Genomic DNA, 16,872 nt, shown 5'->3' on the forward strand with positions numbered 1-16,872 from the left:
TAAGGTTTAAAGATTATTTCAGAACAATAGTTTCAGGAGTTTATCCAGCCCCAGGCTCCACAGCTCCAGAAAGATATATTTACGGTAACTTTACAACAACGACCAAAAAACAAAAAGAGTAACTGCTGAGGCTGCTTATGAACAACCAAACAACTCATGGAATCTGGTTCCTTGATTTGGAGGTTTAGGGTCATGGTTTCATGGGACATCCCAGTCGATTGGCCTAATAACATGCTTAGTGCTTCTATTCTCCCTCATAGTTCCTTTCACAGTGCCTGTGGTCTTCCTAATCAATTTTAAAGAAAGATGCTATATAAGTGTAATAAGTGTTGCAGTCAGAGAGGATGACATTTGCTGAGAAACTGTCAATAATGGTGCAAGGCACTTTCAAGGGTTAATCTTAATTTAAGCTACAACTTCCTAGTGAGGTAGGTATTAGATCCAGTTAGAGAAGAGACTGTGAGTTACAGAAGAGACTTCTTAGATAAGGGAAAAAAGAACTCAATCCAATTAGCTTTGATGTTGTCGCATGGTTGAGGAACTAGTGTGTCATGCTGGAGTAGGCAGGGCCAGAAATATTTTCCATTCGACCAGGTAGAAACAAGGACAGAGAATTTGGCAGCAGTATAATTAATCAATCATCAGGGAGCCCTAGTAGGGGCAGTGGTTAAGCATTCGGCTGCTAACCAAAAGGTCAGCAGTTGGAATCCATCAGCTGCTCCTTGTAAACTCTATGGGGCAGTTCTAGTCTGTCCTATAGGGTCGGTATAAATCCGAATGTACTCCACAGCTGAGGGTTTGGTTTGGGCTTTTCAATAATCATCTGAAAAGGTTAAAGGCAGTGTTTAAACGCACTTGACAGCCAAAAATTGGCAATTCCTGGGATGGGAGTGGCAAAAAGCATGATAAGGAAAGTTCTTTGGGACACCATTAGGGACATTCTCAGCAGCTCCAGCAGCCCCCGCCGCCAACTTCACCCGGGTTATTGCAGGGGCAAGAAAATAGAAGCTGCCTGTAAACAGGAAGCACACGTCCCCTCCCCTGCTAGGCTTTCTCTCTCCCCTCAAGGGTCCAAAGGGACGACCGAGGTTTTCGCTGCGCCCGGGACAGGTAGATTCGGGACAGGTAGGGAGGGCGGAGGCGGGCTTTGTGGTGGCCCCGGGGCGGAGGTCAGCCCCGCGGCAACCTGGGCTCTCCCGCGTCCCCGGACGCGCTCTTTTTGTTCCTTCGCAGTCTCGAGGCTTGCAGTGGCAGCCGGCAACTCAAGCTGAGTCCTGAAGAAGCCATGGCGAAGTCCCGGGGCCGTGTGTACCTCTGGCTGTGCTTGGCTGCAGCTCTGGCATCTTTCTTGGTGGGATTTGTGGCGGGTAAGTGTTCAAAACCCTTCCCCCGACTCTCGGGCTCGCGCTTCTCTCTGCTGCCGCTTCTCGCTTCTCCTTCTCGGCGTGAAGCTCCAAGCTGCTCCGCTAGAGCCGAGCTCCCCCGGGAGCCCGAAGGGCGCGGGCTGTGCGCGGGGCTTGCCTGGGCCACGTGAGCTCCTTATGGCGGTCTCCCAGAACTTCAGCCAAACTAGAGTCCGAATGGAATGTGTTTTGACCTTACTAATAATCAGTGTGACTGAAATTCAAGTTTGTTCAGTCTTCATTGAGTGCAGACTACTGTTACGGGCTATTGGAAAGACAGCTTATAGCCCTCGTTATCCGCTGGAATGAAAAAGCTGGTTTCGTTTCCAAGCAACGTTGAGTCAGAACTTTGAGCCAGCATGGACAACACTCAAAGACTGTTCATCCCTTGTCATTTATTAAAATAAATATTTGTGGGATGATTTTTGTGTGTCAGGCGCTTTGTTACTATACCCAGGGGAAAAGGAAAAGGGAGGAAGGGGTTGTGCTTCCATGCATAACATGAAAAAAATTAAAGAACATTCTTTAAATATAACTTGTTTTACCCAACCCAAAATTACTTTACCATCAGAATTAAAAGGTTTTCTGCATTTAATATAAACTTTTTTTTTTTTTTAAAGCTAACCATGTAAGGGCTATATTTTGGCTTCTGATTTTTATAGAAGTCAAAAGTTATTTATTGTGCATTTGTGTTTTCCCCCAGCCTGGTTTATTAATAAGCCTCTCCAAGAAACAGCCACTTCCTCGAGCTATCATCAAAGTAATCAAAGTATATGGAAGGAACTGGTATCTGAAATGAAAGCTGAAAACATTAAATCATTCCTTCGGTAAGTTTGTTTTGCGTATTTGATCTTAAAAAATAAATTGTTTAAAATATTATAGAATGAAGTGTGTTATTAACAATAGTTATATTTTGTGGGCAATCATTTTGTGAAATTATATATTATTAATTAGTTTATGGTAGTTTAAAATGTCTCTTTAAACCAGTCTCAGGATGATCTCAGTTTGAATGCTAGAGAAAACGTAACTGATTGACTTATTAAGAGGTGTTTCAATTCCTTGAAACTTTGGACTGCAACTGAATGTCTTTGTTCTTCAAGCTTTGGTTTAATCAGCAATTTGGTTCTTCATACTCTATCAGGCAGAGTTTGATGCTAATTAACCCAGGGTTTTAGAAGACTACAGATGAGACTCTATCTGTTCTTAGTTAAACTTTTACTGCCCAATCTTGCAAATGTGAATGTTTGCAAATAGGACAAAATGAAAGCAAAAAGGATCAGTGTAAACTTACCAGTCCTTAAGTGTGAAAAACTGTGACAATGGGGGAATGATTATGAACTTCTTGAAGGCAGTAGCATGTATTTGTGTTCAGACTCTTTCACGTGGAGATCGTTTTTTTTAAATCAGCTTTATTGAAGTATAATTTACATATAAAAGCCTGCAAATTGGGAGTTTTGACAAATGTATACACTGAACAAACCACCTCTGCAAGATGAGGAAAATTTCCAGCATAACCTTTGCAATCTGTCCCTCCCTTCACCTCTGGCCTTAGGCAACCACTGATTTATTTTGTCACTAAGCTGCTGTCGTAGGGTCGATTCCACCTCATAGCAACTCTATAGGACAGAGCAGAACTGCCCCATACGGTTTCCAAGGAGCGCCTGGTAGATTCCAACTGCTGACCTTTTGGTTAGCAGCCCTAGCTCTTAACCGCTATGCTACCAGGGTTTCTGTTTTGTCACTAGACACTTGTAATTCTAGAATTTTATATAAACTAATCATACATTATGCACACTTTTGTGTCTGACTTCTTTCACTCAACATAGCAATTTGATTTAGAGGTTCATCCAGATTCTTACATTTATCAGTAGTTTGTTACTTTTATAGCTAAGTAGTATTCTGTTGTATTCATATGCAGGTAGTCCCTGACTTCCGACGGGGTTCCCTTCTGATTACTCTGTCGTCAGTCAGTTCTGATGTAAGACAAATACCTCTTCTTCTTTTTTTTTTTTTTAGTTTTCATTATTATTGCCTTTTATTATTAGTGTCTTTGTAAAATCCGATCCTTGAACATCTGCAGGTGAACATGGAAGAATGATTACATCAGCAAATTATAAGCTGCAGCTTTGTATGTAGTACGTACACCAAAAAAACCCAAACCAAACCCAGTGCCATGGAGTCGATTTCCACTCAGCAACCCTATAGGACAGAGTAGAACTGCCCCATAGAGTTTCCAAGGAGTGCCTGGTGGATTTGAACTGCCGACCCTTTGGTTAGCAGCTGTAGCACTTAACCACCAGGCCACCAGCGTTTCCGTAGTACATATTACTAATGATAAAATGTACAAAAAAAAAAAAAAGGTTGGTAGTAAGTGCAGATCATCCTAACTTGAATAGGTCCTAAGTCTGGGACTACCTGTACAATAATGTATAGTTGATGGACATTTGTTTGGTTTTTGTTTTCTAGTTTGGGCTAGTGTAAATAAAGCTGCTATGAACATACGTTTACATGGGCATATGTTGGGTAGACATATGTCTTTCATTTCTTTTGGCACGGCTGGGTGGTGATAAGTATATGATTAAGCTTTTAAGAAAATGATGGTTTTCCAAAGTGATTGTACGTTTTACATTTCCATCCATCACATACGTGTAAGTGCTGCAGTTGTTCGGCATGCTGGCCAACTGTTAGTATCTTAGTTGTTTCAATTTTAACTGTTCTAACAAGGCCTCTGTGGTGTTATCTCCTTGTTCTTTTAATTTGCATATTCCTGACCACTAATGATGTTAACATCTTCTCACATGCTTACTGGACATTTATATATCTTTTATAAAATCTCTGTTCAAATCTTTTGCTTTTTTTTAAATGGTTTTGTTTTGTTTTATTATTGAGTTTTAGGAGTTCTTTATATCCTGCATGCAAGTCCTTTGTTAGACATAAGTATTGTGAATGTTTTCTCCTTTTCTGCGGCTAGCCTTTTCATTTCCTTACTGGAATTTTTGAAGGGCAGAAATTTTTTGTTTTGGTGAGGTCCAGTTCACCCATGTTTTGTCTTATAATTCGTACTCTTTTTGTCCTAACTTTGCCTACCAGAGATGGTGAAGAGTTTTCTTTTACATTTTCTTTTAGAAATATCATACTGTAGCTTGCACATTTTTCATTAATGATTCATTTCATGTTAATTTATGTATGTGGTATGAGGTAAGGGTCAATATTTTTAAAATGCAAATATTCAGCTATTCCTGCAACATTTATTGAAAAAAACTTGTCTTTCCCCATTTAATTGCCTTGGTACCTTTGTCAAAAACCACTTGATCATGTAAATGTGTGGTTTATTTCTGTATTTTATATTTCCTTCCCTTGATCTATACCTATCTCAACCACACTATCTTGCTTATTGTAGTTTTATAGTAAGCTTGAAAATCAGGCAGGGTTAATACTCTAAATGTGTTCTTTAAAAAAAAAAATTTGCCTTGGCTATTATAAATTGTATTTCCAAATAAATTTTAGAATCAACTTCTCAATTCCTAGTAAAAACATCCTGCTGGAATTTTAATTAGGATTGTACTGAGTCTGTAGCAGAGAGAAGTAACATCTTAACAATACTGATTCTCTTATTTTTGAAAGAAGAAAAAGGAAGACACCTAAATGACCTTTTGGCCCTGAGATTATGTCAGGCATGGGAACTGAGCAGCTTGCAAGTGAGGCAGTTGTCCCCAGACAAAATCAGTTTTCAGTGAAGGCAAAGAGGTCAAGCAAGCAGTCAGAGAAAGAGCTTAGGATATAGAAAAATTAATTATAGATCTGAGGGTTTATTGTGCACAGTGGAAGACTTTAGGAGGGAATGGTGGGGCTGAAGATTACGTTAAAGGGATTAATGGAGTGGCCATGATTAGGATTTCTCCCCAGCCACTTTCTTCTTTATTGGTAGAGCCTCACCTTTGAGTGTTCACCATGCTCCAGGAGGCCATGTGTTCAGTAAAGGTTACCTTCCTTCTATACGGCAATTGTGACAATTACATTCCCTCTGGCAATGATTAGTTTTAGAAGGGGTATATGACCCTATTATGACTAATGAAAGAGGAAGAAAATTTAGCTGACATTTTCTCCAAAAAGCTTTCCTCTGATTTAACACACACACACACACACACACCACACACACACACCACACACACACACACACAAAAAGAGGGAATATTTGCTTTTGTTTCTACTAAACATTACTTCATCAGCATATGATACCTGGAGCTATAACTGCCATAGAGGGACCAGGAGGAGAAATTTAATTATAAAGGATACTGTACCCTGTTAATTCTTTTTACACTTCCACATTTTATTTCAGTGGTTTCTCCGAAGGATGAGAGGCAAAACTTCACACTTGATCCTCCATCTTAATTTCAGGAAATATATATATATATATATATTTTACTGATTAAAAGAACAGTGTATGTTCATTGTAGAAAATTAAGCAATAAGAACATGTCAGAAGTCAAAATTGAACATCCCCAGCCTCACTCTTTTTTTAGGCATATAAAATAACTTCATCTATGTGCACATTTGTACTTTTTATTGTTTTACAAATATTATAAGATATTAAACATCTGTAATCTGCAGTTTTCATTTAATGACTTACAGAGGGAAAGCTTCACAGAGGAGAAAATGCATGGAGTCCTAATGCATGATTAATAGAACGATTTGCAGGTGAGCAGAGGGGTGGCTAGAAACGGTGATGGAGGGAGTCTCAGGTAGATTGGACAATATTTATGTCTGAAAGAAGACTGTGTGCAAAGGCATGACAGAGCATGGTCATTTCAGCAGAAAAGTAGTATACCAAGTGACAAACAGTGGAGAAGTTTATAAGGACAGTAGTGGAAAAACGAAGCTGGAAAGTAGGCAGGGAGGACTGGATCTACAAGGGCCTTATATGCTATGTTGCAGTATGGAGTTTGTAATGCAGGTGTAGGGAGCTGTGGAAGGATTTGAAGCAGGTGAGTAATATGATCAAATGAGTGATTTTGAAATATCACTGTTTCTAAAGAGCAGACAAATAAAAGTTAAGATTCTACCCCCAGCATTCATTAGCTATGAAATTTTGAACAAATTATTTACCTACTCTCTCATCTTCCTCATTTGCAAAATAGAGACAATGGGAGACGGGGTGTTATTGTTGTTAGGTGTTGTTGAGTGGCTTCCAACCCATAGCGACCCTACATTCAACAGAATGAAACGCTGCCTGGTTCTGCACCATCCTCATGATCATTGTTGTGATTGAGACCATTGTTGCAGCCACTGTGTCAATCCATATCATTGAGGGTCTTCCTCTTTTTTGCTGACCCTCTACTTTACCAAGCATGATGTCCTTCTTGAGGGAGGGATCCCTCCTGAAAACATGTCCAAAGTGAGTGAGACAAAGTCTCACTATTTTCCCTTCTCAGGAGCATTCTGGTTGTACTTCTTCTAAGACAGATTTGTTTATGCTTTTGGCAGTCCGTGGGATATTCAGTATTCTTTACCAGTACTACATTTCAAAGGCATCAATTCTTCTTCGTTCTTCCTTATTCATTGTCCAGCTTTTGCATGCATATGAGGGGATTGAAAACACCACAGCTTGGGTCAGGTGCACCTTAGTCTTCTAGGTGACATCTTTGCTTGTCAACACTGTAAAGAGTTCTCTTTCAGCAGATTTCCCCAGTGCAATGCGTCCTTTGATTTCTTGACTGCTGCTTCCACAGCTGTTGATTGTGGATCCAAGTAGAATGAAATCCTTGACAACTTCAGTCTTTTCTCCATTTATCATGATGTTGGTCATTGGTCCAGTTGGGAGGATTTTTGTTTTCTTTCTGTTGAGGTGTAATCCATACTGAAGGATGTGTTCTTTGATCTTCATTAGTAAGTGCTTCAAGTCCTCTTCACTTTCAGCAAGCAAGGTTGTGTCATCTGCATATCGCAGGTGGTTAATGCATTTTTCTCCAGTCTCGATACCCTGTTCTTCATAGAGTCTAGCTTCTGAGATTGTTTGCCCAGCATACAGATTCAATAGATATGGTGAAAGGATAAAATCCTGACGCACAACTTTGCTGACTTTAAACCATGCAGTGTCCACTTGTTCTATTCGAACAACTGCCTCTTGATCTTTGTACAGGCTCCTCATGAACAGGGATGTGAGGATTAAATGACTAATCCCAGTGAAATTGATAAAGTGCCCAGCCTATACTGTAGTTAGTTTTCTATAAGTGCCAATTTTCCTTTATTTCCGTATCTTTTTTTGGTGGTTCTCTGTGTAAATGAGAAACCAGTTTACAAAGGTATTATTGCTCTATTCATGGAGAAGGGGCTAGGAAAGTGTTTTTAAATATTATTTACCACAAGCAAAATTAATCTCATTAAGAACTATGTTTGTGAGGTCACATAAATGCTGCAACTCATTTACACCCAGAAACAAGAGAACATTGCCCAAACTCAATTTAATAAACCTGTGTTGTATACTTCCTGGGTAGCAGGCATGAACCAAGCACTAAAACCAAATCAAACCTGTTGCTGTAGTGCAGTTGACTCTGACTCATAGGATAGAGTAGAACTGACCCATAGAGTTTCCAAGGCAATGGGTTTGGTTTTTTTGGTTTAATCTTTACGGAAGCAGATTGCCACATCTATCTTCCAAGATGCAGTTGGTGGGTTCAAACTGTTGGCCTTTTGGGGTTAGCAGCTGAGCACTTAACCAGTGCACCACCAGGGCTTCTTAACTAAGCACTAACCAAAAAAATCCCTTGCTGTCAAGTCTATTTCGACTCATAGTGACCTTATAGGACAGAGTAGAACTCGCCCATAGGGTTTTCAAGGAACAGATGATGGATTCCAAGTGCTGACCTTTGGATTAGCAGCCAGGTTTTTAACTACTGCACCACTGGGGACTCCAACCAAGTACTAGGGGTGCTGACCTCAATGAGATAAACTACTGTTTATAGTGTGGTAAAGGCAAGAGTAGAAATAAATAAGTTAAATGTAGAGGTGCCCAGCTGATCTCAGGCAAACGCTAAGAACTTTTTACAAAATACCCTCTATTCACTGGGCAGTAAGAAGGGGCAGCACTGGTACAGAGGCATGGCATTCTTCCAGGATGTCTCCTCATGCCTAGGCCTCTGCTGGTGGTAGGCGTATACCATGCAATGTGTTCTTTTCTGGGTCATTATAATGTGGAATTTGCAGTTGCCCACAAATAGTTTTAATATTGGCATATCTACAAGTTGGCATACCCATCTGGGCTTATTTCTCTGATATAAAAATGATAACTTAATGTCTAATGGATGAGTAGTGCATCTAGAATAGCTCTTAGCCACATCGCCTAAATATAGTCTTTAACTCACTTGCATTTTGTTTTCATTTAGTTCTTTTACAAAGCTCCCCCACCTGGCAGGAACAGAACAAAATTTACTGCTTGCCAAGAAAATCCAAACCCAGTGGGAGAAATTTGGACTGGACTCAGCCAAGTTGATTCCCTATGATGTTCTCCTATCTTACCCTAATAAGACAAATGCCAACTATATATCAATTGTGGATGAACATGGAACTGAGGTAATGTAGCATTGTTGATACCTTTCATGGTTTATAGTCCCACATTTTTATGTGAATGGGAATGTAGGAATTATTGTGGTTGCACAGTGGTTAAGCGCTCAGTAGCTAACCAAAATGTCGGTGGTTTGACCCTACCAGCCATTCCGCAGGAGAAAGATGTAGAAGTCTGCTTACATAAAGATTACAGCCTTGGAAGCCCTCCGAGGCAGTTCTGCTGTGTCCTGTGGGGTCACTATGAATTGGAATTGACTTGATGGCAACAGATTTGGTTTTGTTTTGGGAATGTAAGGTCAAGTAAAGACAATAATTTGCTAATATGAAAATAGAAGGCTTTTTTTTTTTTAAGTTAATAATTTGAAAACCAATGGTTTAGTCCCTAGAGTGTGTTAGGCTTGGTGCTAGGTCCTGAGGCCAGAATGAAGACTAGGACATGGTTCCCTCTCTTAACTAAGGAGGGGTGGACATTGGAACACTCATTTCAATACCATGTGGTACATATTATGAAGAGTATCACAAAGATAAAAATCAATAGAAATTATAAATGGCCACTTTTCACTTTTCTGTTCAATTCTGACAGCAGCTGATCATTTAGCACTTCTTCCTCTAACCTTAACCACCTGATGCTAGGTTGATTTCATAAGTTAAAGGATACCATCCTGCAAACTGCCAGATACAACCATGACTTCAGATACCAGCCACAAGCTTGGGAGTTTCACAATACCCACACTTCTGATCTGCCGGCTGCAAATTTGGGGTTTTTCTGTTACCCTTCAGGATGCCAACCATAAGCTCGGGGGCTCCTCAACTCCCTCACCTCTGACCTGCTGGCTCTACTACTTCCTTGGGTTTGATAATTTGCTTGAACAACTCACAGAACTCAAAAAGTGCCGTACTTACGATTACAGTTTTATTGTAGGATACAAAGGATACAGATGAAGAGACATATAGGGTGAATTCTGGGAAAGTTCTCAACCTGGAGCCTCCATGTCCCAAAAAGGTCTTACTACTCTTCCACAGGCGTAGATATCTTTCAGTAACCAGGAAGCCCATGGAGCTTCCGTGTCTAGAGCCTTTACTGGGGCCTCATTATGTAGTCATGATGGAATCTCATTCCGCCCAGCCACATCAGAATCAGATAGTATCATAAAGTGGTTTTTCTGGCCTGGCCAGCCTTGCACGTTAATACAAACCCTCGGGTGTGGTCTAGAGTCCTCTTTAGATAACAAAGGTATCTCAATTAGTCTGGGAAATTACAAAGGTTTAAATTCATCTCTCAGGAACCTAGGGCGAAAAACATTCCATGGGTAAGGTTAATGCTTTTCCCCGTAAGTATGAATAGGGTTCTTTTTCTATATAAAAAAGGGCCACCGAGCTCAGCTGGAAGTCAATGTTTCCTAAAAGGTTTGATACTGAAAAAGCAAGGTAAGAGAATTCTAGGCAGAAGAGAAAATATTGACAAAGGTTTGGAGGCATACAGTAGTTTAGTATTTGTCTTAGTTATCTAGTGCTGCCTTAACAAACAGAAATTTATTCTTTCACAGTCTAAGAGGCTAGAAGTCTGAATTTGGGGTGCCAGCTCTTGGTGAATGCTTTCTCTCTTTGTCAATTCTGGGGGAAGGTCCTTGTCATCAGTTTTCCCCTGGTCTAGGAGCTTCTCAGTGCAGGGACCCAGGTCCAAAGGAAACGTTCTGCTCCCAGTACTTCCTTCTTGGTGATAGGAGGTCCCCTTCTCTGCTTGTTTCTCTCTCCTTTTCTCTCTTTAAGATAAAAGGTGGTATAGGCCATACCCCAGGGATACTCCCTTTCCTTTGGATCAGGGCTGTGACCTGAGTAAGAGTGTTTCATTCCATCCTAATCCTCTTTAGTATAGCCTAATGTTGCCTCATTAACCACAGGCAGAGATTAAGATTTACAACACATAGGAAAATTACATGAGATCACACAATGGAGAACAGCCACACAATACTGGGAATCGTGGCCTAGCCAAGTTGATAACACGTCTTTAGAGGACCCAATTTAATGCATAACAGTATTATTGGGGATCTTAAAGATTTTCCCAATTTCTAGAATGTAAAATACAAAGTAGGCCATATTAAGTAAGAGATAACACCTATGGATGAGTTTTGGGAACAGGTCGTAGAAGTCCTTAGATGCTGTCCTAAGGAGTTTACACGTCAGCTTCAGTCCATGGAACCATTGACAAATTCTATGCAGCAAAAGGATATAGTTAGAGAGGCATTTTAGATAGATTGGGCAGTCTGCAGATTAGACTTAGACTGAGCGATGAGTCAAAGTTGGAGTCCTCATGCAACAGTTTAAGTAAAGGATAATGAAGTTCTGAATTAAGATGTTAACAGTAATGAGGAAGCGGAATGGCTAGAAAGCAGTGTTAGGACTTGATTAGTGATTGACTGGAACAAAGAGATGAAGATGGAGTTCTGGATTATTCCTAGGTATCTGGTATAAAAAAAAATTTTTTTTTTTTTTTTTTATCTGGTATGGGTGGCTAGCTAGAGATATTATTAATAGGGGTAGGGAATGTAGAAGCAGGCCTAGAGAGGCAGGAAATGTTAAATTTGATAATTATGTAATGATAAATTTGAAGTTATTCTTTAATAACAATTTGGAATCATTCCTTCCAACTTGATGTGTTTCAATTCTTGATAGATTTTCAAAACATCGTATGTTGAGCTTACACCAGATGGATATGAGAATGTTACAAATATTGTACCACCATATAATGCTTTCTCAGCACAAGGCTCACCAGAGGTAAAATAAAGACATTTTTTTCTTCAAGCCTTTAAACCTTTCTTTGTTATATAAAATCTGTAAAAGACTAAAACCAGGGGGATTAGGTGACCCATAGTTGCTAATCCATAGTTTGAGATTCAGTGATGTGACCCCCCCACAAGAAAAAAAAGCAAACAAAAGCCTGAAAAAAGAAAATAGAAGAAATAAACAACAGACCTTGAGGAAGCAGACGCCACTCTGAAGTAACAGAGACGGCGGACCATGCCTTGAATTCAATAAGGACAATTGATGTTTTTACAGACTTCTTTCCTTTGTTCATAATCTGACTTTTGATCTTATAGATGACACCGCAGAAGTTTGTTAAATGCCATAGTTAGAAATTATCATATTTGGAACTTTTTAAATGGCTTTTTTTTCCCTATATTCTGAGGCTCAGTATACACTGATAATTTCTTCAGAACAGACACACTGTTTAAAATATATTTTACGCATTGTCTTTTTTTTTTTACTTTGAAGGGTGTTGAAAAATTCCCTAAAGACTTCTCCAGCATTACAGTGGGTCTATTTGTTAAGCATAAACCAGGAAAGACAACTTTTGATGATGCAGTATTGTGGAACATGTTTATTCTTTGGTTTTCTCTGATTATAGCAGCAATATGTGCGGTTTTCTCCTTATTTTTTTCCCTGCAGGGAGATCTGGTATATGTCAACTATGCTCGTACCGAAGATTTTTTCAAACTAGAGAGAGATATGCACATCAACTGCACTGGAAAGATTGTGATTGCAAGATATGGGAAAATCTTCAGAGGAAATAAAGTAATGTGTTATTTGCTTTTCTGGAGGGAGGGAATTGGATATACCCTATAAATGTGAATGATCAGCTTGCATCATGGTTTCCAAATTGCTTTGGAAATATTGTTCTTGGACGTGTTATGGTTTTTCTGGACAGAAAATCCTGTTTTTATGTTACTTCACATATCGAGAACAGGATTATTTATTTTTATTAAAAAAAGTAATACTTTTTTTGTTTTATTGAAGGAAATACAAGTTCATAAACTAAAAAATGAAGTTCTCCTCTGCTTTATCCAGCTTTGTTGCCCAGTCATAATCCATCTTAATAGATATTTCTAGACTTATTCTGTGAAATATGAATATATCTGTCTCTGCATACCCGTTTCATATATATTTTTTACAAAGAAGGTAGCTTACAGTATGTATTGTGCAACTTTCTTTTTTTACCCAGCAATAATTCATGAATATTCTTCCATGTTAGAATATTGAAAGTTGTATAATGTAGTGGTTAAGAGGATAGGATTCAGGATCCGTACTGATTGGGTTCTGGCCTGGATAATATTCCATTCTGTTATTTCTATTATTATACATTCTAATATTCTACTCTAGAGAATATCCGTCTTCTCTATATTTTTGACGTGGGCAAGTTACTTAATTTCTCTGTGCCAACGTTTCCTCATATATAAAATGGGAATCTGATAATAACGCCAATCACATAGAGTCATTATTAGGATTTAATTAATTAATATTTGAAAGCATTTAGGATAGTGAGTGGTATATATTGATTTCTATATAACTGTTTATTAAATAGATACCTCATTATTTTAAATGGCTTTACATTATTTTACAGAATTGATAAACAATTTATTCATTCAGTCCCCTGTTGATGGATACTTGGTTTATCTAAAATTTGTTACTACTACAAATAGTTCTGTGAACATGCTTGCCTTTATATAATTGTACATTTGTGTGAAGATTTTTGTAGCCTGGGTTCTTAGAAGTGAGCTAGCTGAGTCAGAGTGTATGGTCTTTGAAAATTGATAGGCATCCTTAAATTGCCCTCCAAAAAAGGTTGTGACAGATTTTACCCCTAATTTTTTAAGAGTGCTCTCTGAATATCAGAAATTCTTCTGATAATGCAAAATTCAGTATCTCACAGGATAGATTTTCCTGTTCTTGGACAGTCTTGGTAGTAAGATATGTTTACAAGAACACTGTGGGTAATTTTTTGCACATTAAACTAAGCTGTTTTGCATAGAATTTTCAGTCAGTTTAGTTCCTCAAATATTTGTTGATATCTATCATGTTGCAGATTTTGCAGAGTGGGTGGCTAAAAGTAAGTAAGACATGGTCCCTGTTCTCAAAAAAAAACCCTCAATCTAGTTAGTCAACGAGACATTTTAAAAATACTTGAAAATTATATAACCTATTCCATAATAGAAATATATATAAAATATAGAAACAGTACAAAGAAGGGGGACATTAATTTTGCATTTTGGGGATAATAGGAATGTTTCATAGGCAAGGTAATACTTGAGTAGAGTTGTGTAGAAAAAATGGGAGCTTGTTAGGTATTACCAAGAGGGAAATTGGATTCAAGGCAAAGAGAATTTAATGGCATAAGAAAAAGCAGTGTGTCCATTTCCTTAAAACACTAAATGAATTTTTTCTTAAATGAATAAGCCAATCATTTGCTTTTTATGTATTATGGATTGTACATTGCCCCTGCAGGTTAAAAATGCCATGTTAGCAGGAGCTATAGGAATCATCTTGTACTCAGATCCAGCTGACTATACTGCCCCTGGGGTAGAGTCATACCCTGAAGGATGGAACCTTCCTGGAACTGGAGCTCAGAGAGGGAATGTGTTAAATTTGAATGGTGCTGGTGACCCACTTACTCCAGGATATCCAGCTAAAGGTAATGGATGAACCTGTCATTGTCACCCATTTTTACAGAAATGCTATTTACCCTTATAAATGGAATAAAATTAAGCATCTACAAAATAACAGTAACTAAAATTATATGCAGTTATAGTACTTTGGATTATTATTGCTAGGAATTAAAGAAGCATTTCCCCTTTATTATTTAAGTTTTAAATTTTCAGGAGGTGTGGACATGGAAAGGGGAGAGTCAATTGATATTCTCTGCCTTTAGTAGGGTAGAGATTCAGAAACACTGATATTCATACTCAAAGTAACTTTGCTCTTCTTTAACTAGAACTTAGGTTTTATGAATTATTACCTAGTCATTTTATCCTTCTCCAAATTGTATATTTCTATTTTGAAAAACACCCATGAGTTTTTGTTTTTAAACCAGTGTTACTGAAATTGTGAAATTTGATAGGTCTTGACATATGTGAGGTCATCTCCTCAATTAAGATAATGAATATATTCATTAAAACAAAAAAAATTTCCTCTTTGTAGTTCTTTCCTGTAACCCTTTTACACCTTCGCCCATTCCTAGGCAACCGCTGATCTGCTTTCTGTCAGCATAATTATTTGGAGATCTATCCATGTTGTTATGCCACACTTTGGCTATCCATTCACTTGTTGATGGATATTTGGTTTATTTTTAGTTTGGGGGCTATTATACATAAAACTGTTATGAACATTGTATTCAAATCTTTGGGGATTTGCTTTTATTTCTCTTTGGTAAATGCTTAGGAGTGGGTTGGCAGGATAATATGGTAGATACGTGATTAACTTTTAAAGACCTTTCCAAATTGTTTTTCAAACTGGTTGTACCATTTTATATTTCCAAGAGCAGTATATGAATGTTCCAGTTGCCACATTTTCACCAACTTTTAGTATGGTCAATGTTTTTAAATTTGCAATCTAATTGGTGTACAGTGTTATTGCATTACGGCTTTAATTTGTGTTTTCTTTCTTACCAACAATGTCAAGCATAATTTCATGTGGTTGTTTGCTATCTGAGTATCTTCTCTGGTAAAGTATCTGTTCAAATCTTTTGTCCATTTTGTAATTAGGTTCTCTGTTTTCTCATTTTTGAGTTTTGAGAGTATTTTATATAATCTGAATTCTAGTCTTTTGCCAGATATGTGATGAGCGAATATTTTGTCTCAGTCTGGTGTTTGTCTTTTCATCCTCTTACCAGTGTCTTTCAAAGATTATAAGCCCTAACTATGATGAAATCCAATTTATCAATTTTTTCCCTTTTTGGATCATGCTGCTGGTGTTGTATCTAAGAAATCTTTGCTTAACCCAAGGTAACAAAGATTTTCTCCTGTGTTTTCCTCTAGAAGTTATATAGTTTTTGGTTTTACATTTAGGTCCATGGCCCATTTTGGATTAATTTTTGTACAGGGTACAATTTATGGATTAAAGTTATTTTTTGTGTGTGTGTGTATATCCTGCTATTCCAGTACCATTTGTCAAAAAGACTATCTTTTGTCCACTGTTGAAAACCACTAGATCACATATGTGTGGGTCTACTTCCGTATTCTGTATTCAGTTCCATTGATCTGTCTACACTGACACCAATAGCACACTTGAAAAAAAAAAATTTTTTTTTTTTTTTTTGATTACAGTAGCTTTATAAAATTTCTTGATGTCAGGTAGTGTAAGTCTTCCAAGTTACAACTCGTCTTCTTCAAAGTTGTTTTGGTTATTCTAGGTCTTTTATATTTCCATATGAGTTTTAGAGCCAACTTCTTAATTTTCACCAAAAAGCCTTCTGGTATTTTGATTGAGATTGGGTTTAATCTGTGGATTAATTTGGAAAGAATTGATACCTTAGCAATATTAAATCTTCTGATCCGTGAACAGAGTTCACTTCTCCATTCTGGGGGGGTGTTTTTTTTTTAATTTACCTAGGCAGTGTTTTGTAGTTCTCACTATGTATATTTTGTGCATCTTTTGTCAGATTTTTTTCATAGCCTTCATATTTTTATTCTATTGTAAATGGCATTTTAAATTTCAATTTCTAATGGTTCACTGCTAGTGACTGTTCCAGGGTAAAAACATCACAAAGTTTAATAAAGCAAAAAACAAAAAACCGAGTGCCGTCAAGAAAAGAAAGGTTTTATTCAGCATATGTTCAAAGAGGCACCGGTAGGAAATGGACAAGCATGTTGCCACAACCATGTCTGCCCGAATTCAATGAATATTACAGAGTAGACAAAAGTGGGAAAACAGACAGGCATGCTGCTAGAGCCATGCCTGCCCAAGTCTGAGGACGAATCATCAGTATGTATTAACACTACAAATGGGCAAAACCACTGAAAGCTTCACCTTTTCACTGATTGGTGAAAAACTGCTAAATCAACATGATTCTACGTTTTGAATTGTCTTTCTTAATAATCATTGGTACAGGTTTCAGTAAGCACAGTTAGGAGGG

The 16,872-nt window shown here is 38.0% G+C and overlaps 1 protein-coding gene across 1 annotated transcript in view; it reads left to right on the plus strand.

Annotated features, from left to right (window-relative positions):
- The first annotated feature begins 1,233 nt into the window (after positions 1–1,233).
- The window catches only part of NAALAD2 (N-acetylated alpha-linked acidic dipeptidase 2), a 49,340-nt gene continuing 33,701 nt past the window's right edge, over positions 1,234–16,872 (plus strand). Inside the window, exons 1-6 of the mRNA XM_003415580.4 lie at positions 1,234–1,367; positions 2,107–2,230; positions 8,786–8,972; positions 11,640–11,741; positions 12,414–12,539; positions 14,247–14,433. Coding sequence (XP_003415628.2) covers positions 1,286–1,367; positions 2,107–2,230; positions 8,786–8,972; positions 11,640–11,741; positions 12,414–12,539; positions 14,247–14,433 — 808 coding nt within the window. The 5' untranslated portion in view covers positions 1,234–1,285. The remainder of the gene's footprint in view (positions 1,368–2,106; positions 2,231–8,785; positions 8,973–11,639; positions 11,742–12,413; positions 12,540–14,246; positions 14,434–16,872) is intronic.

The sequence above is a fragment of the Loxodonta africana genome, chromosome 7 (genome assembly GCF_030014295.1).
Source record: "Loxodonta africana isolate mLoxAfr1 chromosome 7, mLoxAfr1.hap2, whole genome shotgun sequence".
Taxonomy (NCBI): domain Eukaryota; kingdom Metazoa; phylum Chordata; class Mammalia; order Proboscidea; family Elephantidae; genus Loxodonta; species Loxodonta africana.